At 38.5% G+C, this 24827-nt stretch overlaps 1 protein-coding gene and 1 long non-coding RNA gene across 2 annotated transcripts in view; one reads left to right on the forward strand and one right to left on the reverse strand.

The window, feature by feature from the left end:
* The first annotated feature begins 2995 nt into the window (after positions 1-2995).
* Positions 2996-10169, forward strand: LOC120305876. The gene is made up of 2 exons (XR_005556117.1): positions 2996-3126; positions 7404-10169. It is a non-coding gene; the product is annotated as an uncharacterized LOC120305876 (long non-coding RNA).
* Positions 10170-13599: 3430 nt separating this feature from the next.
* The window catches only part of NCEH1 (neutral cholesterol ester hydrolase 1), a 28563-nt gene continuing 17335 nt past the window's right edge, over positions 13600-24827 (reverse strand). Inside the window, exons 4-5 of the mRNA XM_039338280.1 lie at positions 19092-19263; positions 13600-14889 (exon numbers count right to left, since the gene is read on the reverse strand). Coding sequence (XP_039194214.1) covers positions 14272-14889; positions 19092-19263 — 790 coding nt within the window. The 3' untranslated portion in view covers positions 13600-14271. The remainder of the gene's footprint in view (positions 14890-19091; positions 19264-24827) is intronic.

The following is a 24827-nucleotide window of genomic DNA, read 5'->3' on the forward strand; positions in this document are numbered from 1 at the left end:
TATGGCATTCTGAATTTACGTCTCACCATATTTTTTATGGGAGAGACACTCTTTGTCTGACTCCTCTGATGATGTTCAGACTGGATTTGGCATTTTGTCTACCTATCGAGTCCTTACCCAGGACCTGGGATAGGCAGATGTGGATGTTTGATGGTATTACAGGTATCGTCGCAGAATGGAAGCAGTTCCTAGTAAGGCCACCTTTTGCAATTGACTAATGCAAATTTGTCAATGCCAATGGTGTTCAAGTGGTGCTCCAGTTGTTTTGGGATTGCACCCAAGGAGCCTATGACTATTGGTACTACCCTTGCTTGCTTTTGCCACATTATTATTATTATTATTATTATTATTATTATTATTATTATTATTATTATTATACTTAACACTATTCTCTAAAACATTTTGTTGGTTTTCCCCTTCCATGCTGTAGGGAAATATCTGGGCTCTGGGATAAGTCAAGCATTGTCACTGGAAGAGTGACTGACTCCGAATGATTAAAACATGTCTCTTAAAGTTCAGACCCATGTACCTGGCCAGGATTAGTTTGTTAGCTGCCTAGGTTCATAGCTTTTCCTTCTATAATGCCACCCTTCCATTCTTGAGTAAGTAGAAAACAACACTGCCATAAAATGTGCTACTCCCACACTAATTGTCCCACAAGTTCTTTTTCTAAAAGGCAACTGGACTTTATTGGCTTTTGAAAATGGTTTGCTTCTCATCCAAGAAGTTTCTTCAATTCAGAAGCGAACAAAAACACTAAGAAAGTGCAATTACCTTTTGGGAAAAGCACCTTTGGGACAAACATGACCTGGAGGACTGAGAATATCCATAGACACCTATCACCGATTGTTACTCCATTTCTATTTGGTCTGTTCTGAGTCACTGCTGATTGGCCTCTAGGGTGACACAGATATAGCCAAGATCACCAGTTAGGGCATTATAGCAGAAACGAGGAGAACATCAGTCAGAAATGCTCTCTAATTATGCAGCACTCTAATTATGTGTTAAACTGCACACTGCTGTACTATTCTAGATCATCTTACAACATAAATTGGACAAAAACATCCACCATAAAGAATAACCTACCCACAAACAACATTTTAACATAGTAAATTCAACAACACATCAAAATAAGATCAAGAACAATACCCAACAAATGCCAATGGTGAACAACAATTTCCCAAAGCCCTCCAGAAAAGTTCAGCAGTCGCTCATTTCTGGAAAACCATCACTGAGGAGCCAATCTCAAGAGGACACTGTTCTTTTATGGCAGGGGTGTCAAACTCAATTTCATTGAGGGCCGCATCAGCATTGTGGTTGCCCTTAGGGGGCCAGGTGGGTGTGGCCAGGGTGGGTGCAGCCTACTGGGTGGGTGTGGATGGAGTGGGTGCAGCCTACTGGGTGGGTGTGGCCAGCTCTACATCGTTCATGTCAAGAGTGCCTGCAGGGACCTGGGCAGGAGTGGGATCTGAGGGTCTCTGGAAGAAGGGGGTGGGACCAGGGCAAGCGCCAAGGCATGGTCCACTGGAGGAGCCTCGCTGTTCCTCTCAGGCCATGCAGGGGGGGGGGGCTTATGGAGCTAAGACTGAATGCGTTTCAGCATAGATGGCCACCCCAAAATTGTACATTGGCTCCCAGCTGGCCTGGGCCAGGGCCAAGGCAGAGGGGGCCGTTCCCTCAATGTTTCCAGGATGGCTTCGCAGGCCACATGAAACCATTTCATGGGCCGCATCCAGTCCCCGGGCCTTGTGTTTGACATGTCTGTTTTATGGCATTTATATGTGTTTCATAAGTTTAATGTGATCTTAGTAAACAGTGCCAGTCAACTTAAGATGCTACATTTTGGACCAACAATCTCGGGGCTAGCACAGAAGTACATTCAGAAGACAAATCCCACCTTATTTGGATTCATCCTTAGCCTTTTCATCTCAACCAGATTCTAGCCGTCTCTAGGCATCAGGACAAGATGTCAATAGCATTTCTTAGCATGGCCTGACATGGCAATTATAAAACTGAGTATTATCAGCATGTTAATATTGCAGCCAAACCCTGGGGTAAGGGGTGGGGTGGAGACAAATTGATCGCTGTGGCACCTCACTGTGTCTCCCTTTCCCCCTACCACCCATGGATTCCCTGGGGCAGGGGGAAACCCTCTCAATTTCCATAGATAGTCCAAAAGAAGTTCATGGTTGATGGTATCCGAAGCCACCAAAAGATCTAAAGGGACCAAGAGGGGTGCATTACTCCCATCAGCACTTAACAGTGATTCTAGGTGACCTTTTCCTGCTTAGTGGCACAGATCAAAGTGCCACAGAAGACATAAGAGCAGGACAATCTTCTTGTACTGAATAACTGGCACCTAGCAAGAGATCAAATTCTATATATTATTATATATAGAAGGCTTCGTTCTCCCTCTCTGAGAGGGATGGACGGCTTAAAAATATGAAATATGAATAAAATAGATCAATAAATTATCATTACTTTTCCAAAAGTTACATCAGAAGAGATACGATGGCAATTCTGAGTAATATCTTTTGCTGTTCTGGACCTCTCAGTGTTACGTTGCAACCCCAGTTTGTGCTGACTCAGTGAATATTATCAGCATGAAAGTCTACATCAAAACAAATGCATCATTTGCAAACAGATGTTTCCTAACTCTTCCCTTTCTTTATAAACTTTCTGGAGAAGATTCATGTTTGGAATGGAATAGCGGTGCTGGAAAGAGGGCGGTTAATTTTTTTCCAAATTGTACTGTTTTTCTGATTTAAACTTTTTAAAGTTTAAATAATGTAAAAAAAAAAAATGCTATACAGAGATGTGCCCTCCATTTTTTTTGCATATCTTCTCTGTCTGGAAAAAAAAAAAGAATCTTCCTTCTTCAACTTCATAAGACTTTTCAGGGTTTTTTCAAACTTAGTACATGATTGCAACGTGGCAAGAGTTGTGCTGATGTGGTTGACTTGCTTCCAACACTCTTCCCTTTTCTGCTCCCTGACCTCCTCATCAGAGGAGTTTCCCATGAGATTGACTTAAAATTTGAGAATTTTGGACAACTGCAGATACCAGCAGAAAAAGCTGATAAAGTGTGGAGATTCACAACACGTCCTGTATTTACTTCACAAAGAGGTAAAGGCAAATGTTACATGTCAAAAACCCAAGAGAAGCTCACTGAAATATTTTTTCCCTTGAAAAATAATTGAAAAAAAAAAAGGTTCCTTTTGCATCAAACCGAGGAACAACAGTTGAAAGATTACAGGAGTAAATAATATGTCTATTTCAGACACTATAATGTTTATGAAGTGAGATAAAGGAAATTTGGGTTACCTGAAAGTTGAATACTATGGATATTAAAGATCAATTGGAAATACGTAATTAAAAATGACTTAGGTAAAATTTAATAACAGGACATTGATTGTTTATTGAGATTTATTAAGATACGTATAAGCAAAAAATGTATTTATAAATGCGATAATGAAATTTATACTGAATTTTGATATAATTTGAAATTTATTAGTTTAAATATGAAATAGTAAACTTTAAAGGAAACAGAGAAGAAATTTTTGATGCTGTAAATTTTTGATGCTTTAAGGGAAACAGAGAAGAAATTTTTGATGCTGAAATTTTTGATGCTGAGATATCTACTAAAGACTGTATTATTGAATTATTGTTTAACTCAATTACCACATTGCCTTCTAAATACTTATATGTAAAACTGGATAGAATAAAATATCTTTAAAAAAAAAGAAAGATTACAGGAGGAAACTTTGGCACCACACAAGTTAAAGTACCACACAACATTTAATAAAAATTTGTGAATGACTTTTTTCTAACAGTCAAGAAATAACTGAGGTCAAGAAAATGGAGCAAGGGGATAAAGTTCTACTGTTTTTCTAATATCATCGATATTATGGGTCAAAACTGAACAGAAATATATTTTGTGGCTGTGAAAGGAGTGTAAACAAACTTTCCAATCTGAAATGTTTATTTCCACGGGTTATCAGTTTGCCTTGAACTCTTTTAAAGATTGCTTCTTGTGAAAAACAAGCATATTGAAGTTGTGGTCAACTCTGAATTTCCTAAACAAACACATTTTAATTTTAGAACTGAAGACTTTGCATTAAAGAGCTTCCTATTTTATAGAAAAACAGCTTTAGAGAGTCAGCAGTTGTTTCCAACTACGCCATCTACTGGCAAAAGAAAGGAACTTTGTAACAGCTAAATATTTCAAAATACAGGTAGTCCTCAGCTTACAACAGTTTGTTTTTATTTATTTTTTTATTATTTTTTATTTTTTATTATAAATTTTTACAATTTTACAGTAAGAACCCCTTCCCCAATCCCTCCCAACCCACCCCAAAACCCTCCCCCATTCTTCCCAGAGCTGAATACAGGGTTAACTAGAACTTAAAGGAAAAAACTTTTGAACCCAAATAAACCTTAAACAAATATAATTACATTCAATAAACAAATAATTAAATACTTTAACTCCATTATATATAAAAAACAGAAAGAGAAAAAGAAGAAAATAAAAAAATAAAAAAATGATAGTAATAATAAAAAAAAACAAAAAACAAAACTATTCTACACTTCTAAATAATATCTTAAACTAAGTATAAATTATTCAAAAACTAAATGATATTTTCTTATATCATACTTATATTGTATAAAATTTATCCATCTTTTCCACACCAAGAAGTACTTCTCTTGCGATTGATCTTTCAAGAAAGCCGAAATCTTTGCCATTTCAGCTAAGTAAGAGACTTTAAAAAACCATTCTTGCGAAGTAGGCAAAGATTCCGTCTTCCAATATTGCCCTATTAACAACCTTGCTGCTGTAATTAAATTTAACATTAAAATAATCTCTCTATAATTAAGTTTAACGTTAAAATAATCTCTTTGTCATCACAATCAAAAACAATACCCTCATATAAGCTTTACTTACATCCCATACCATTGCCATTGAAGTTCCTTTATGCATATTTAAAACAAAATATTCCTTTAAATACTCTTTAAGTTTCTGAACATTCATTTCTTGTCTAAATAAATTTTCATTCAACCTCCAAGATCTCCTCTCCTCTTTTTCAGTAACCATTTCCATCCACACTGGGCTGTGATCTGTCAGTGTCCTTAAAAGTATCTTTACATTCTTTACCCTAAAATATAAGTCCATTGTAACCAAAAAAAAAAAAAAAGTCAATTCTTGAAAAGCCTTAAGTAATTTAACCATCTCCATCATCCAGTAGCCTAGGAAAGACTGCTTGAAGATCTGCCATTGAGGATTGCAACCGAAGATCTCTTAAATCTTACTCCTCCCACAGGCTCAGAAACAAATTTTATAGGACTTCTTTAACCTCTTTCTTCTGTTGTTCCTTTTCTTTACGTCTATATGCAGCCCGAGTCATTCTCTGCTCTTTCATCTCAGCATGCTGAAACCACTCAGCCTGTAGTTTTCCAACTTTCAACAATACAGCTTCTTCAGACTGCTGTTCTGCCTCCTTCTCAACCAATACTTTTAACATTATAGGTGGTGATGAGCGTGCTCCCAGGACCAAAGTATAAAACTCCTTTGCTTTAGAAACAGTATTAAGTCTATAACGTGTCCCCGCATGGCTCACCACTATTCCAATCGGAATATCCCATCTAAATGGCATCTGCCTCTTTTTAAGTTCATCTGCTAAAAAGCAAACTCTTTTCTTCTTCTTAAAATTTTAGATGGGATCTCCTTTAAAATTATAACATCTTGTGCAGCAATCTGAAACCTCTTGTTATAAAAAGCTTGTATAATTTCATTACGCAGAGATCTTTTTCCAAAATAAATTACCACATCTCTTGGCAGATTTCTTTGCTTTGCAATCCAAGAATTGACTCTAAATATTTTTTCAATTTTTCTAAATATTTCCTCTTTTTCTCTATCCAGAATCACAGCAAAATCATTTGCTGCCATCTCTCTCAAATCTTGTTGCATATTCTCTCTCAGACCCGATTCTTAAAGCAAGTTCCATCTCTCTATATTGAAACATGACAATCTCCTCTTGTAAATTTTCCATCTTATTTTCCATTCCTTCAAATTTCTCCTCCAACACCTCCACTTTATCTGCAACTCCTTTAACACGAAAATCCAATTTTTCAACCACAGAAGCAAGTCCTTTTAAAGCCAAAACTATATCTTGCCTCAAAATACTATTATTCTCCATTAAAAGCTCTTTCACTTCACCTCTGATTTGAGATATAACATTTCCCATTATATCTTGCAAGTCTTTTACCATTATTGGTTGCATAGGAAGAGAAGATGGTGGTATGGCTTTAGGTTGTTGTGCTGGTAACATCGCTGGAGAAGAAGCCACCTTAAATGCTGTAGAAGTTACTTGGCGTTTTGGAGCCATCTTTTTTTTTTTAAATTTTCTTCTTTCCTCCTTCTTGAAAAATACAGAAAAAAAAATCCCTTAAAAAAACAAAAAAAAGATAAACAAAAAAGAGGGAAAATATTCCCTAAAACCCAAATCCTCCTTCAAAAAATCATTATAAAAAAGAAAAGTAAAAAAGAAGTAGTTAAGTAACCAAGTCCGTTCTGTTCCCTTAAGAAAAAGGGAAAACCTCCAATCGCCATTTTACTTTCCCTCTCAACAAAATAAAAAATAAAAATAAATCTTTAAAATTAAAGTCCAAATAAAATCACAAGATAAAATCCTCTGTTCAGCTCTGTCCGCTTTTTAAATAACTCACCAGTTCTCTTTAATCGCGGAGGTGGGAGCGGCGTCTTGCTTTGTCCCCAACAGCGGGAGACAAAGACAGCTGAGAAGCAGAGACATCCTGAACTCCGTGGGAGCACTCTTTTCACTCCCTCCCCCAAATCTTTTGGGGATTTCAGAGGCTCTACTACTATTCAGGATGATACTCCCCTCTCTCCCTTTGCCCGGGAAGGAGGTTTCAAACCGCGGAACAGCTGATGCCTGTTGTTCTCAGCGGTTTTAACGCTTACTCAGGAGGACGGCTACAAAGTAGCCGCCATCGCCAGCGCAAACCACCGGAAGCTCCAGCACAACAGTTTGTTTTAGTTCAAAGTTATAACAGCACTGAAAAAAGCGACTTGGAGAAGCCAGATTCATTTAACAACCAGGTTACTAACTTATCAGTGGCAGGGATTCACTTAACAACTGTGGCAAGAAAGAGCACCAAATGGGGCAGAACTCACTTAACAAATGTTTCATTTAACAACAGAATGTTGGGCTCAGTTGTGGTCATAAATGGAGGACTACCTGTACTTTGTACTATAGCATAATTAATACCCTCTAGCTGTGCTGGACTACCATTCATGGTGTCTTCTGATTATACTGGTTGTGGATAATGAGAATAATACTGCAGTGTGCCTATAAGTGTGATGTTTCCCTTGAATGATTCCCCAGATACCTCCTCAGATGTCGGGGGAGGATGAACCAATTCCTGGTACATCAGGAACTGAGTTGATTGAAGGCTCTGAACAGCCAATCTGGAAGGGATTTGGCTGAAGCTCCAGCTGGGGAAAACCTGCAGCAGCAGACGGCCAGCAACAAGGAGGAGGAACTGCCTTCTGCATTTGATCCAAGAACATATAGGGCAGAGAAAAGACAGGAGCAGAGAAGGTCAGCCAGACTACTCGAGAGAAGAGGGCCCCAGCTATTTTGATGGGCTGCACCAGAAGCCGGCTATTTATCACAGCAGACAGATGGAGGCATTGCTGGAACAATGTGTTTGTTTTCTAGCTGTGTGTTTGGTCATTGTGATTCCTGCTTCACTCTCGATTGACATTCTGTTTAGAATTGAATCATGCCTTGGAGACTCTGAATTTTCTTGCCTCATAATCTCTCTTCTATGTGAATTTAAGTTTTGCCTGATGGGTTTAAGTTTGTATGGTGGAGTTATTTTGTTTGAGCAACTTTCAAATGTCTTGTGGACTATTGGGCCATTGCTCTGTGGACTAACTTTGGTCTGCTTGTGGCTGGACTTGTTTGGGACCATTCTGGATTTTGATGAAGGGAATTGCTGGGGAATATTAATAAACTCACTAAACCACAGTTATGTGTTTGTGTGAATGGGGCAGCACAATAAGGTACAAAACTGGCAAACATGTTAGACTGGGTTTGCATATCATGCTAAACTATTGTTTATTTAAACATGATTTATTAAATGAAAGTTAGATACTTTTACCATTTTGACAAGCCATAAATCATAGTTTACAAGAAACAATTGCTGGTTTCACACAACATGCCAAGAAAATCCCAACAAACAGTTATATATGTTAATGTTGTATGAACTCAGTGTTACCCTGAATTAGGAATTAATAGAAAGCAAAATCTTTAGGGAGGGAATACTTTTATTTATTTAGCCAGCTAATTGATATCCTTTCTTTGCACATATAAAATGCTTGATTTACCCAAATTTATGCAATAGCTGCTAATTATGGTAAGGAGCAGGAGTATAAACTATGCAGAATAACAGACATTAATAACTGACTTATGAAGAATATCCATTCTTGCACAGATAAGCTGATTCACATATATAGGTCGGCTACAATCATACATTAAATCATAAAATAATTTGACTGGTTATAGTTTAGCAGTTTGTATAAACCCAGCCATTTGTGATTTTATATAAAAATTGTGGCTAAGCACAAAACCTTGTATGAGTCAGAGTTTTGGCCTTGATCCTCAAGTCACGAGAACTACAAGTGGACTTCTGAGTGTCTCAGATATTTCAGTCGCCCTAGCTTCTTTTTAAGGCTACATTAATAACTCTATTTTGAATAATACGTTTCCTTTACCATTGAGCACTCAATCAAACATAGGAACTGGAGCCTCTGTCACTAAGTAATGTGGTTATTAAGTGAGTCACACTCGATTTTACAGTGGGTTTTTTTGTGATGATTGATAAGTGAATCAAATGGTTTTTAGGTAAATCTGGCTATTCCTATTGATGTTGCTTGCCAGAAGCCCCATGGGAAGGTCCCAGATGGTGATCACATAATCCTGGTTCACTATAACCATTGTAATTACATGCCACTTGTCAAGACTCAAATTAAGATCAAAGTAAGTCAAGAGCCGTGGGGGTGCAGTGGTTAGAATGCAGTACTACAGGCTACTTCTGCTGACTGCTGGTTGCCAGCAGTTCGATTCTCACTGGCTCAAGTTTGACTCAACCATCCATCCTTCCAAGGATCCAGATTGTTGGGGGCAATATGCTGACTCTGTAAACCGCTTAGAGAGGGCTGTAAAGCACTGTGAAATGGTATGTAAGTCTAAATGCTATTGCTATTTTTCAGCATCATTGTAATTTCAAAGCAGTCATTAATGAGTAGTCTTAAGACAAGGATTACCTGCCCTAGAAACCAAAGGATCACTGACTTAGGCCAGAGCAGAAGCATCATTAGGTAATCAGTTAGTAAGCATGAACCTATAATATAGGCCTCTTCCCAGGTAAGGAATTCCATATTCATGTATATAATTTCATGATTTCTATTTCAATTTGGAAATTAAGTTACGGACCATTCTCCGGTTTCATCAGGCAATGCTTTGCTCCTCACTTCTCCTCTTTTTGGGAGAAGGGAAAGGATTAATGTAATTTATATTTTGCCATAAGACTAATTGCTTAGCAAATAACTGGTTGGCCATTGGCTAACCCTTAAATTGCTATGAATCCTACTTTCTTCTCAGTAAATATGCCTAGATTGTTCAACCAAAGAACCGATCGTTGTCGCCTAAAAAAAAGTGATGGACCAAAGTATTTGCTTTTGCAACTGACTATGGATATCATATAAAGCCCTTATTATATGGGACTGAGAATAGTGCCCACTTGCAATATCTTTATACAGCAATACAAAAGTTTGAAAAACCTGCACAAAGACAACTCTTGGATCAATATGTAATCCAATAGAAGGAAGGTATACACAACATCTGCAGCTTCTAGGAGGGCTGCCAAATCCTATAAGGAGCAAACTGCTTGCATTAGTCTTGACATAAAAAAATGATTTGCAGACAACTGACACAGAAACACAGCCCATTTTCCTCAGTGCATTGACCCCTAGAGTCTTCAACATGGTGCTTGCAGAGACCTTTCTTGACACTGTCCAGTTCCCAGCCACCCGATAAGTTTTTTTAAAATCATATTAATGTTTCTCAATCTTGGCAACTTTAAGATGTGTGAATTCCCCAATCAGCCATATTCTCAGGGCACTGGAAGAATGTGTACCAAGGCCCCACTCCTGTCCCACTGAAACTGAAAAGCTACTTGTCATCAATCTTCAAGACCCTTAGTGCCATCAATGATGAAAAGCCCAGACAACCATCTACAGCGGTTGTGCTCCATTCTGGTTATCATCAGAGGCCAGAGGTCACCATGGCTCTGCAAGATACGAATTCTAGCACTCCTGGCCTAGACTGCATTCCTGCCTCAGACCTACTGACCTGGCACCAACCCTTGCTAGTGACTTACTTCAAATTGCTGCTAGCGGTTAGAAATCCATCTGAATAGCTAATATGCTCTTGAGTGGTGTTTCTGCCAAAGATTGAGAATCCATCTACTTTTATACATGATTGGCACTTACTGGAAAATTTGCTAACTTGCCCAGGAAACAGCTTCTGAAAGACTGATTATAGAAGGATCAAACCAAATTTGGCAGCTGTTTCTCCCATAAGCAAGTGCTGTTGCTATTATTTTGCACACATACTTAGACCCACTCTGAATTCCAAATGTGTGTCATCTCCAAAAAGGTTTGGAATCCAGTATTTCATATATATATATTTCCATGCATGCAAAGCAAGTGCTGCAACAATTGACATTATTTAGAAATCAGGTACAGCAGAGTATGCTAGTACAAGGGTTGATAATGTAGTATGGACAAGAACCAAGACAATTATCAGAACGGAGTCTTTTGACCCCATCCCCAAATCGAAGTTTTAAAATTTCCCAACTCTCATGAGGCTTCCAAATCTCATTTGATGTCAATTACTTTTTGTGAGATCATGCCTGGAGAGAGGCAAGAAGACTTCAAGTGACCTGTGCTATTTTGCAAATGCCATGGTATCCATTGCTACAGGTGTGGAACACAATGAATGAGCTCACCTGTCATGCTAGGTCATCATTTAGCTATCATTGGCTGGGTTCACAAAAAACACTCAGCCAAACCTAAATAAACTACATTATGGTTTAGAATGACCCCTAAATTTGCTTGGACCTTGGGCCATTTAGTTTAGGTTTGCCAACGCAGACATGAAAACATGACATTAGCCCTGTTGGATCAAGCCTAAAGCCATTTTCATTGATCTACAACCCCCCCCCACCTCCAGATGTGAGTTCAGAGGAGGAAGGCATTGCATTCTTATTGCATTCTTTGACCAAGTGACAAAATTAGTGGATCAGAGGAATGCTGTGGATATAATTTACTTGGACTTCAGTAAAGCATTTGATACAGTAGATCACAACCTACTACTTGATAAGATAGAAAAATGTGGGTTAGACAGCATCATCACCAGATGGATTCATAGCTGGCTGACCAACCGTACTCAGCATGTGTCCTCAATGGAACTGCATCTACATGGAGGGAAGTGTGTAGTGGGATGCCCCAGGGCTCTGTTCTGGGCCCAGTGCTCTTCAACATCTTCATCAACGATTTGGACGAGGGGATAGATGGGGAACTCATCAGATTTGCAGACACCAAGCTGGCAGGAATAGCCAACACTCCAGAAGACAGGCTTAGGATACAGGAGGATCTGGACAAACTTAAACACTGGGCGCTATCTAACAAAATGAAGTTCAACAGTGAAAAAAGTAAGGTTCTACATTTAGGCAAGAAAAACCAAATATACAGATATAGTATAGGAGGTACCTTGCTCAATAGTAGTAACTGTGAGGGGAATCTCGAAGTCCTAGTGGGCAATCACTTAAATATGAGCCAGCAATGTGCTGCAGCTGCCAAAAAAAGCCAACTGTGCTAGGCTGCATTAACAGAGGGATAGAATCAAGATCACGTGAAGTATTAATACCATTTTACAATGCCTTGGTAAAGCCACACTTGGAATACTGCATCCGGTTTTGGTCACCATGACGTAAAAAAGATGTTGAGACTCTAGAAAGAGTACAGAGAAGAGCAACAAAGTTGATTAGGGGACTGGAGGCTAAAACATATAAAGAATGGTTGCTGGAATTGGGTATGTCTAGTTTAATGAAGAGAAGGACAAGGGGAGACATGATAGCAGTGTTCCAATCCCTTAGGGGCTGCCACAAAGAAGAGGGAGTCAAGCTATTTTCCAAAGCGCCTGAATGCAGGACAAGAAGCAACGGATGGAAACTAATCAAAGAGAGAAGCAACCTAGAACTAAGGAGAAGCTTTTTGACAGTTAGAACAGTTAATCAGTGGAACAGCCTGCCTCCAGAAGCGGTGAATGCTCCAACATTGGAAATTTTTAAGAAGAGACTGGAGAGCCATTTGTCCAAAATGGTATAGGGTTTCCTACCTGAGCAGGGAGTTGGACTTGATGACCTCCAAGGTCCCTTCCAACTTTATTATTATTATGAGTTTGAGTCTCCAGAGGAAAGTGTGTAGCTGTGTATTGGTCAGGATCGGGGCTCAGAGAGTGCTGGCCAGATGGAGCAGCCTTAGCTGGGTCTATCAGTGATCAGAGTGATAGGATAAGGCTGAATAAGTTGGCCAGGAGGCAACTGCTTCCCATTAGTAATTAGAAGATGGTGGAGTCCATACTTCCTCCTGCTGGAAGGACATCTAGAGGAGAGATGAGACAGGTGCAACACCAGTTAGCTAGGCTACTCATGAGGAGGTAACCTCACCCCTCATGAAAGGCTGCACCGGGTATTGTCTACTTAATCTTACTCTGAGGACTTGAGTATTGCTGGAGCAACGTGCCCAGTTCTGTGCTTTGTGTGCTTGTGCTGTTATGTTTGAATTGTGGATTGCTTTCCTGGACTTTGTGTGTGCCTCTTGGACTCAGTTACCCAGTGGCTCTTGCTGTGCTGAGCTTGGAATCCGGATTCCTACAATGGGGATGCTTTCTAAGCACCTGTCTGAGGAGTTTGAATAAACACTTGTAGAACTCTTGCTTATGGGGGGGGAGGAGGGCACCACACCCATTTAGTAATATTCAACTCATAGTAGTCCATTAGAAGCTCCAGCAAGCCCAGAGATTATAGCAGCCTCCTGTCCCAATGTTGTTCTTATGAATCTGGTAGATACTCCATTGCACCCACTAAGATCCAGGGGTGTCAAACTTGCGATGTCATGTGATGTGTCATGACACATCACACCTTTTTTTCCATTGCTGGCAATGGGGTGGGTGTGGTTTCGCCATGAGGCATCCAGCCCGTGGGCCGGCAGTTTGACACCCCTGTGTGACTAAGCTATTAATGACCACAGACATTGCTGTTCTCTAGGAATATGTCTAGTCTTCTTTAGAAGCCACCTAAATGAGAATGAATAGTATGTTTCTATAGCTACAGGCCACTTTGTTTCCCCAGAGATGCTGGGAATTAAAAGATATGCAAAATGTCCCTGGGTTACAAAGATCCAGCCCTAAAATAATCTTTTTTAAAATGGATCACTTCCAATAGGATGGATAAGGTAATAACAGAACACTTCCAGTGAGCTTTTATTACCAAGAATGGATTATTTTGCATACTTCTAGAGATGGAATGAATTTGGATCCTTCTGCATTCAAAACATATCCTTTAACAATGAACTATGTCCTCTCTACTTTTTTTGGGGAGGGGTGGGGAAGCAGTAACATTTGCAGCAATATATAATTATGCCAAATTGAAGGCCATTTGGCATTCTGATGGATCCACTGGCATTCTGCTATAGGATACAAATATGCAATGATGTCATGTATGTGGCATCCCTTTGCTTCATTCCTCATGAATACCCATAGGGAGAAGAAACTCTTCTTGTATGTAGAAATTCAGTGTAGGAAATCAAGGTTAGGAATGACTAGTTTTTTCACTGTTCTACTTGAAGAAACTTTTATATAAAACTATATTCAGAGAACATTTTTGTCTTGTAAGTCTGCAGGGGTACGGATTATTTAGCCACCTTTTTCTACTGCCTCCACTAAGACCAGATTTATTTCCTTGCAAATACACTTAGAATTGGATTCTGGAGATTACACAAGACTTTTCTCCATAAATCATGGGTCACAGAAGATGTAAGGGACAGCATGTACTGGAAATTCTCTAGCGATGTCTTCAAATCAGCAGCATGAATTGCTTTTCTAGAGACTGATTTATTTCTATTCACAAGTTTTCATTCAGCCACTTGAAATAGCTGTCTCTGGTGTGAAGTCCTGCAGAAAAATTAAGTGGCCAAATGGTGAAGAGCATGCAGCCATGAAAACAGTCTTCAAAGTGATCAATAGTGACGTCCACACCTGCTTTCTCTAACCGCTTGGCATACATGAGACCATCATCTCTCAGAATATCGATCTCACAAGTCATAATATAACTTTTGGGCTGCAGGCGTAAAAGTTCTTTTTCAGCCAGAAGCGGAACCGCATGGACATCTAATAAGGCAGGAATATTCTGGATGATTTCAGATTTCCCTACGGTATGAATTACTGGCTTGTAATCCTTCCTGAATCTTGAAGGCAGGAGAAAAGTCCAGTCTAGTCGGTCTCTGAAGGTATTAGCCTCGCTCACATCCAGAGATGTATGATTGTTCATCAACATGGGCTGGACAAAATCATAACTTCCATTGAAATATTCTATCCAGAACTCCACCATCACTGAGCGTGACAGGATCGGGCTGAGTTTGTTCTGTTGGTATGAAGGAGTATTAAAATCAAAAGGCTGAAGGACAGGATAGATTAGGGCCTGAAGCTTAAATCTATTGGTCATGTTCTCCTCTTGACTTATCTGTAGAAAGAAGAGAGAAAAAGGGGAGTGATACAGTCAAACAATCCATGACTATAGACCCCAAACATACTGACCCATAGTTTATTTTGATCAAGTTTGTTGGAAAATCCAGTGGAATGGCTTCTTCAGAAGTTGTGGGTGCTCTGTCACTGGAAGTTTTTAAGAAGAGATTAGAAAGACATTTGTCTGAAATGGTATAGGGCCTCCTGCCTGAGCAGGGGATTGGACTAGAAGACCTCCAAGGTCCCTTCTAATCATGTTATGCTGTAATTCTGCATTCTATTCCAAGAGTGACTCTGATTAGACAGATCACAAATTGGCCAACTTTAAGTTCAAAGAAGGTTATTACTTTACTTGAATGACATATAATTTAATATATAATTATGTATAATAACATACTTTCCTATGCTTGCAATATTTCACAATTAAGTAAACAAACCTAAAGTTATGTCAAGGAAAGAATGGAGAGGATTGCAGTTAAGTAGTCTTATATTATCCTGATTAGTCTCACAAATAATCTGCTAGGACAGCCTATCTCTTCAATCTATAAGGATAATTATTATGCCTGATTAGGTACTCAGTGCCTGGGAACAGGCCCAACATTATGCACGGAGCAGCAACAGCATATGAAGAAATCCACTGGGGTTCAAATCATTGCCACTTAGATTGGTCATATCAATTAGAGGCACTTGGAAGTGAAATAAATTGTCATCCAGTTAGTAATGTTCCATTTTGAACACTATAAATCAATCAAAATAATTTCTCCACTTACTATTGAATCTGAAAGAATCCTGCAATATGTGATTAAAACACCACCTGTAGCCTAAACTCAATGCTGTAGGCTTTTCCCACACACCTCCTGTATTGCAGCAAACAGCTTTTGTCTGGGAGCATATATTTTCTTTTACTGAATAAATCTCACTTTATTAGGTGGGTTTTACACAATACACTAACCGAAAACAAAGATCACATTACAGATTAGTGGGAAGCATAGACTAAGGAGTTAAGATGTATAGTGTGAAACTGATAACTTGGGGTGTGGAACTGTTAACTGGAAACTTTTTGTAATCTCAGTGTGTTGCACAGCTTACGTTTGGGTGGCAAATTGTCATAATGGCCTGGAAAAGGACTTCCAGTTCTGGGTTGCGGCACTTCTAGTCGTACGAAGAGACTTGTCTCCTCGTTGGCTAGCCTCCCTCCGTTGGCAGACCCTTATATGGGTCTAAAGTCGCCCTGGAGGATGTGACTTCCGTCGAAGAGGCTTCGCTTGGCTGCGGAGGAGCGGCAGCTCCTCCAGCTGTCCGGGCCAACTCTGAGGACCGATGGAGAAGAAGATCGGCCAGTAAAATGGTCAATCACTCAGCCGCTAGTAACTGCTAGCTGCTAGTAACCTCAGCCGCTAGTCAAAGAACAGCTAAGCTTAAAAACCCACCGTGGTGAATCCAGGTGAGATCTTTTTTTTCCTCCTCTCTTTATGCCTTTTTGCTTTTTTTTTTTTTTTTGCCTGTAAGAGCCCTCTTGGAACTATTTCCCTGACTTGGAAAGGCAGCTTCTATATTTGGAAAGAAAGCCAAACAAAATAATAGAACAAAACTTCAAACATTATATTTTTTTATATAAGTTTTGGGGTACTGGAAAAAAGTTTTTTTTTCTTCTAAGAATCCTGTTATCAATCTAAGCTGATTTGTTTTTTCTTTTAGTATTTCCTCCTCCACCTTTTCCTGAAAAAATAGGAAAAAAAGGGGGGGGGGAAGAAACAAAATGACTTTTGAAAAAGATTTCTTAGCTTACCGAGGACATCTGCTGGTTAAAAGCTAATATTGTATTTAAACTGTTCTTCAAGAGACAGATAACTTGATGCAGCTGAACAATTTTTAAAATGGAGTTGCACTCACATTTAAATTGTAAACTTATTCTGGAAAAGATCTATGAAGCTCAAGAAGAAATATGTGCTACAATAAAAGAGCTTACTATAGAATTAAGAGCCAGAATTTCTCCTTCAAACTTCAAAATTAACTTTCAGACCACACCTGCTTCTTCTACAAAACAGATTACGCAAGAAGAGGACTTGATTGCGAATAAAGAGAAATTGATTTTGCCTTATAAGCAAGTTATTTATGGTGTGAGGACCAGAAAAAGCAAAGACTGAGACTTGAAAGATTAGAGCAACGAGACTTTATGGTTAAGAGAGTAGGAGGAGCAATGCAGAGGCCAAGATGGTTCTCACTGATTCAAATGACACTATAAGCAACAAAGAGAGAATTATCAGCTGGAAGAGAAGCTTTGTATAACCTACTTGGTATAAGAAGAAACCTAGAATCAGACTCAAAAAAAGTTAAAGTTTTATGTAATGGATTAAAGGCAACCTAGAATTATGGATTGATTTAAGGACTAAGATTATTATGAGTTAGATGTAAGGGAAATGGGTGATTAATGGAAGATATACAAAGTTTATCTATATAAAAACTATTATTTCTAATAAGATGATTTATTTGTTTGATGCTCAATGAATTGAAATAATTTAAGGTTTGATGTTATTTTATTAGCTTAAAGAGATTGACTGATGGATTAGATAGCTTTAGGTGTTGAGTTAATTTAATAAGATGACTTGATTGTTTGATAACACAGATCTTATTAGTTATGACAATTACTGGATGTAATTTGAATTTTGTTTAATAGATTGAAATGATCTAAGGTCTGATTTTTTTTCTGTTAGTTTAAAGAGATTGATTAATTCAAGGACTAGATATCTATAGGATATTAATATGTTATTTTAAGTAAGGGACATTAGTGGAGGAAGCATTGAATAAGATTTATGATAAAATTAAGAAACTAGATTATATATGGAAAGGATACCCAAATTGATAATGTTTGTACTTAAAGTTAATTTGATTATGAAAGTGTAAATTTTTAACTTTTAAAGCTTTAAAAACAGGTATATAAATTAGGTTATTTAAGGGAAAAAGAGAGGGAATATTAGATGTATTGACTGAATTATGTATATATGTTTTGTCTTTGGATGTTTGACTACCCTAACACCACGGTGTGTCTTGAGCATTTTGTTTGAAAAATTAAAAAAACAATAAAATTTCTTCCAAAATAATAATAATAATGGCCTGGAAAAGAGGAAATGTATAGTCCAATACAGCCCCTTGCTCAAGCAGGAGAACATATATTTCTTTGTTCTAGATAGAAAGTTCATAGTAGTAAAAGGGATATGTGTAGTGGGATTTCTGTCATAAGTCATGATGGCCATAAGTCAAGGTACCCATGAGACCAGACCTGATTTTATGACTTTTCGTGTGGTAGTTGTAAAACAAATCCATTACTCCTATAGGTGATGGTTGTTTAATTATTTTTTTGCCAGAAACAAATCATTATTTTAATGGAGTGTGTGAACTCAAGCAATGAGAGAACCCTTGCACTTTTACTGCTTCCTTGGAAGAAGGGTCTTACAGAGCACATTTTATGACATCTACACTACAAAAAGAACTGCCAATAAAATAGACTGAGAAGCTAGACTTCTGTGAAGGGGAGATGAAACTGCTTTTAGCCTCTTAACTAAAAAGGAAGGAAGAATGACACAATGGTTTTATTCGGTTAAACGTGCATTATTCCAAAGGCTGATTTCTCTTGTAGCTGTGACATTCATAACTTTTGTTGATCTCAAGATAGCATAGGGGCCTTTTTTATACAAGCTAAGCTACTTTTAGAAACACACCCACACACATTACAGAAACACATCCACGCCCACCCACCCACATGCATTCTTTTTTGGCAAGATTTCAGAAATGGCTTGCCCTTGCTTTCTTCTTCCTTAAGCTGAGAAAGAGGGACTGGACCAAAGTTCATGCCTAAAGTGGGACTAGAACTCAAAGTCTCCCAGTTTCTAATCTGGTGCCTAAATGACTACCTAAAACTGGCTCTCTAATATCTATGTACAGTATTTATGTATCTATGTCATCCATCCATCCATCCATCCATCCATCCATCCATCCATCCATCCATCCATCCATCCATCCTCTATCCTGGCTTTTCAGAAATTGACCCCTTCTCCATTTCCAATCCTTTCCATCGGAGCAGTGAAGAACTGACCATTAAAACCTTCCCATACAAAGTGAATGCGTCTTCGCTGGCAATCCTGGCAACTTCTGAACAGGTGAGGATGGATTTATGTATAGGTCACTCAGAACATTTCTTACCTCTTGGCACACAGCAGCAGCCAAGTTGCCTCCTGCGCTATCACCAGAAATTGCTATTCTGGTGGGATCAACAGAATATTGAGCTAGGACATCTGGCAGCAGAAAATGTTTGCTGGCTCGGAGGACATCATCAAACTGTGCCGGGAAGTGGAAATCTGGCACTAACCTGTAACTGCAAAGAAAAGGATTTTGTATTAAGACAAGCCAGGGTTTATAAGTCATGATGGATTGCTAAAATGAGAGTCAAAATGACCAATTACAGAATGCAGTTATCAGCAACAGAGGAAAGAAATAAACAGGAGGGAGTGGTTGGGACATAGTTAGAAAGAATAGTGTCATGGAGAATATTTTGCAATATTTTGCACACAGGAAAAAAGGATGTCCTGCTTGTTATCCATGTCATGAGTTGCTGATTTTACTGTCCAAAATACACAGAAAAATAAAGTGATTGTTATCTTAGAGCAGTGCTTTTCAAGTATGATAACTTTAACATGAGTGGAGTTCAACTCCAGAATTCCCCAGCCAGCATGCATCTTAAAAGTTGCCAAAATTGAAAAAACTTGTCTTAGAATCTACTTCTGCTCTTGTGAAGATACCTAAAAGCGAACAGCTAGGAAATGGCCACAGCCTTTCCCAGCTATGAAATACAACTGTCATCATTTCTGGTTATTGGCCATATGGCTAGGGATGGCTGACATTATAATCTAACAATTTCTGAAGATTCTTGGGTGGGAAGAATTGCATGAGTGCTAGCTTAGTAAAAGCTCCCACTTGCTTGGCCCATATGTTATGCAGTCTGTGTTAGCCCCAAGCATCTATGGAAGCTTGTTCTCCAAAATTAATGACATTGTCTTATGGGAAGAACAAAATTTTCATCAGCACTAATGGCAGGAGAACGGGTATTTTTTTAAAAAATATCTCACAGCAAACCAAATCCTGAAGAATGCCTCTTAGCCATGCAAGCCACACAATGTAGCACATTTACTTTAAATCTGAATTTAAAGATTATTGTGGCCAAAGACCAGCATAGAACAGTAGAGTGCAAAAGAATAGGAATTATTATAATAAGAATAATATAATAAGAAGGGATAGACATATGAAGCCAGTCAAATATAGTCAGGATTGCTCCAGTAGTTACCAAAAGGCAGAATAATAAAGAAATATCAAAAGAGTAAGGCTATGTGATATGTAAACTAGGCAGAAATATAATGAATAATTCATGGTTTAACTATGCCACTTTAAAATTACCCTAGCTAAAATATGCAAGACAATACCTAAAACAGGTACATATCTACTTCTGATTGCACTCAAAAGATAAGTTCATACAGTATATCACAATACATCTCCTCTGAGCAGCTGCAGACACATTTGTCTGATCCAGAATAAAATTCCGTTTCTTACAAGCAGCAATCTCAATAAATTTGCCAAGTCACTGAGGTGCTCTTTGAAGCTGTGTGTTAAGTTTTCCAATGTCAGCAATTTGCCGCTTAAAACATGCAATCACCATTTTGTCCATAATAGTATTTGTTCCAAGGATGTTGTATTTTCCAGGATTGCCTGCTGAATGTTTAGGTGAGCCATTTAGTCTTCCCAGCCCCAAGCAAACCAATCATGGTGACCACTTCACAGTCTTTTTTATGTTCTGGTCCTTTGGGTCCTCAAACTTTATCTTCCAGATTAACATTTTGGATGAATGGTATGGGACAATAAGGCTCATCCTTCTGACCAAAGTTGAATTTCATTGCACAGTTATGGCAGATCCAGAGTCCAGAGGACATGTGGGAAAATGGACCATTCGGAAAGAATTTCTTTAGGGATCTTAAAAGCAATTCCAAGGTCCTGCCCATTCTTTAAGTGAGTTCCATCTCATCACCATCTAAATTAGCAAAACACCCAATCACATCATTTTCATCAAATTTCTCACCAAAATCTTCACTCTCACAATTGCATGTCTTTATCCCTTTTTAAGGAGTATTCATAAGAGAATTCCTCCGAACCAAGCAACATCCCACTTGTGTTTAATGACCAGCCAACTCTCACTTCATGTATGTCTCACTTCATTTAATCATAGTTTGTTAAATAAATGACCACGGCTAGCCTAAATGATGATTTGTAAGCTGCAGCAGGATCCACAGCTTACACTAAGCCAAAACTAAACAAATCACATTATGGATTTGCACTGTGGGAAGCAGCCCAAATCATAATTTGTTCTGTTGATAAGGGAAAGAGTTCAGAAAGGCTAAATTTCATTTTAGTATTTGCCATTCAAATATTAAGCCACTAGAGGACACTGGCTGCCTTGAGTTAGACAAGGATGAAATGCTTGCTTTCAGTTGAGGAAACCGAGAAAGGCATCTGTGTTTCTAATTTTAGATTAATTCATTTACGGGCTATTGTTTCAAGAAACAGCTCATCTTAGCCAGCTCTTGTCCCATTCAGAAGATACAAGCCTTTAATTTTATTTAACAACAACAATATTCAACCTTTCAGTAAAGCAGATATAGCACCTTCTATTTCATTAAGAGTTTAACACTGATGACCCTTGGCAATTTTATTCAGAAAGTGGTGTTTACAGCTTTAGGAGTCCCAGATTGCTAGTATTTTATGGAAAACAAGTCACTTCTTCTTTGTCTCTCTCAATCTGACATCTACAACCAGGTCCCCTTGTCCTGTAGGACCTCACATCTATCTAACATCAAAGAGAAAATGCAACCTGGTGCTGGAAAATGACACCTCTAAACCACTGCTTCCGATCCATCCTTTATTAACTCTTATTAGGCCTAGGCTCTACAAAGTCGGTTAAAGACCTAACAAATGTACTTGTGAAGCAGGTTCAGCTTGCATTAATTATGATTTAGCATATTGGAGAAATCCATGCTCTTTGATTAATATATGCATCACTGGACTGGGTCAATGTAGCTTGTGAGTTTTTAGAGTGGAACAGGAAGAAGAAGAAATATCTGATGACAAATATTAATTAAGGAATCAATCATAGTTTAAACAAGTTTGTGTGGGCTGGACACACAAACACACAAAACCATAATTTGAAGGTATGTATCAGTGTCAAAAATAACTAAATATAAAACAAGGCTGAGGTTACAGTAAATTCAATTCAGCCTGCATTTATGGATTATGATTTGGCTTGCTTCTATATCCAAGGTTAGGATTCCCCTAAAATATGGTTTCTAAGCTCTTTAATCATGGCTGTTTACTTCTGTTGCATAATTGCCTTAGCTAATCTTTAATCTGATTTTCGTGATAATTTTTAAAAGGGTTAAAGCATTACGTTATAACATTTTTTTCGTTTGTTTGTCATAGAACATTACATTACTTCTAATCTAGCTTGATATATAAGGATAACAATGTTATCTCCCTCCCAATGGAATATTTTGTATTTTCTTCTAATTTTATCATCTACTATTCTGCAAACATTTTCATGCAATAGCTGCACTTTGACATCTCTTTGTATCTTTTCTCTCCCCCTGCCTTGCCTTTTTAAATAAATTTAAAAAAATAGGTATCTGAAACTCCAACAGGGTGCTGGCTGGGAGATAGGCCTGCCTATGTTATGCTGTTATAAATGTGGGGGCACATGGACAAGAATTAGCCTAAGCTGATTGTAAATGTTAATATATCTTTGCTAGGAAAAACCCACTTTTGGGTGGGTTGGTGTGTTGTCGATCTGAATTCGAGGTGGAAATCATTCTAAGACTTGAAACTGCTCATCCACATTAATAGTCAGCCAATAATGGCACATAAAAATTCTGGAGCAGGTATCTCATTAGTTCAGAAGACAACTTGAACAAGATCCTTTTGGCAAAATGTCTATGGAGATTCTCAGTCATCCAGGTCATGGTTGTCCTGAAGGTGCTTTTCAAAAGGCAGCTGGACTTTCTTTGTTTTTACTTTGAAGAGGTTTTGCTTCTCATCCAAGAAGTTTCTTCAGTGCTGAACTGAGGAAGCTTCTTGGATGAGCAGTGAAACGTCTTCAAGGAAAAAAAAACAAAGAAAGTCCAGCTGCCTTTTGAAAAGCACTTTTGGGATGCCTTTTGATAAGGCCTTCTGAGCAATGATACTTTCATTAGTCAAATTCTTGTCCAAGGTTAGAAAGTAGACTGGGGTTTTGCTACTTGAGATGCAGGCAAAGATGAAAATTTACATCAAATTACCTAATTGACCAACAAGAGACAAAAGGAGTCCAATGCTGAGTCCGGTTTTGCATCGTGGCTAGCGGATGCAGAACGGCAGGGCTCTACCCCCCATGCCCAATTTTGCCCTGTTGGGGGCCATAAAAAGGGCCTAAAGTCACCCCAAAGAGGCGATGAAGAAGGAGGGGTATCTCGTTGGTTACAAAGAGGTGGTCTTTCTGTTCGATCTGAGAAAATTCCTCCAAACTGGCAGGGGAAAAACTGGCTACATTCCTATGGCCAGCCACTAGCTGCTGACAACCAAAGAAGAAAAGCACCAATTAACACATCGTAAACAGCATGTTTGGAACTGGTTGAGAATATTGATCCTTTCTTTACTATTTTACAACTGAATTTCCTGGGAAAGGCTCCCAAGAAGCTAAAAACCTCTGAATGTGAACAGAAGTGGCATTTTAATTTCTATGGGGGACAGAAATATACAATATTGAAGTGGAAGTAACATAAAGCTACAGTTTTGAAATTTGAGAACTGGGATAATTGTTAAGATTTTCTCTTAAAAAACCATTGAGGGGAAACATAAGAAATCAATCCGTTGTTTTAAGAATGGAAAATGGATTTTGAATGACATCTAATGGTGGACCTGAGTATAGCACTATAACTAGCTTCCTACCTGCTTGGTGATTCCTAGCCTAAGGGAGAACAGCTGGCAATAAAGGAAAATATTTTGGCATACTTATCACCTTGGGCTTACTGGACTATAAACACCCACTGAGCTTGGACTTTTAATCTCAAGAGTTAGAGGAAGAGAAAGAAAAACTTGACCTTTGATTACATTTGGCTGGGAGAGACGTTTGAGTTGTTTTCAGGGAGGCTGAACACTTTGAACATTATGGATTATAACCTTGCCGAGACAAAGGATCACTATAAAATATTGCTTTGGGGACTGGACCTGTATTCTAAAATCTATTGGATTATAAAGGCTGCATATAAAGACCAGAAAGACTGAGACTGGTGATATTAGAGGATCTCCAGGAATGATGCCTCAAGAAAAAACAAATACCTTTCAGAAAGAAATATATTCTGTGCTACAACTAATTCACCAAACAATTGTTGCATACAAAGAGGACATAAAAAGAAACCACAATGAGACTAAACATAAATTAAATTAAATCTACACCTAGAAAGTTCCCAGACAATGACTACAAAGTATGAATAAATACACCAGAGATCGGAAGATGAAGCAGAGGAAATGGACCTAGAGCAGCAGTTCTCAACCTGTGGGTCGCAACCCCATTTGGGGTCGAACAACCATTTCACGGGGGTTGCCAAACAACACAGTCCGCCATATTTTTCCCCCCTTTCCTTAGCTGTGCTACTCCCTCTTATTCTATTGGCTTTTGAAAGCCAATAGAATAGACTCTCTTGAACAGAGTCTAATTCTACTGGCTTTCAAAAGCCAATAGGAATTGTCCAGGCTGTCGCTGCCCTGCTGAGCCCACCAAAAGTCCCAGTCTGCAAACGGTGCTGCAAGTTGTCTGCAGCTAAGGCGAGCTTTCTGGATGTTTCCACCCTTCCCTGCTAAGCAACT

This window comes from Crotalus tigris, unplaced genomic scaffold (genome assembly GCF_016545835.1).
Source record: "Crotalus tigris isolate CLP2741 ecotype Arizona unplaced genomic scaffold, ASM1654583v1 scf7180000017549.6302385, whole genome shotgun sequence".
Taxonomy (NCBI): Eukaryota; Metazoa; Chordata; class Lepidosauria; order Squamata; family Viperidae; genus Crotalus; species Crotalus tigris.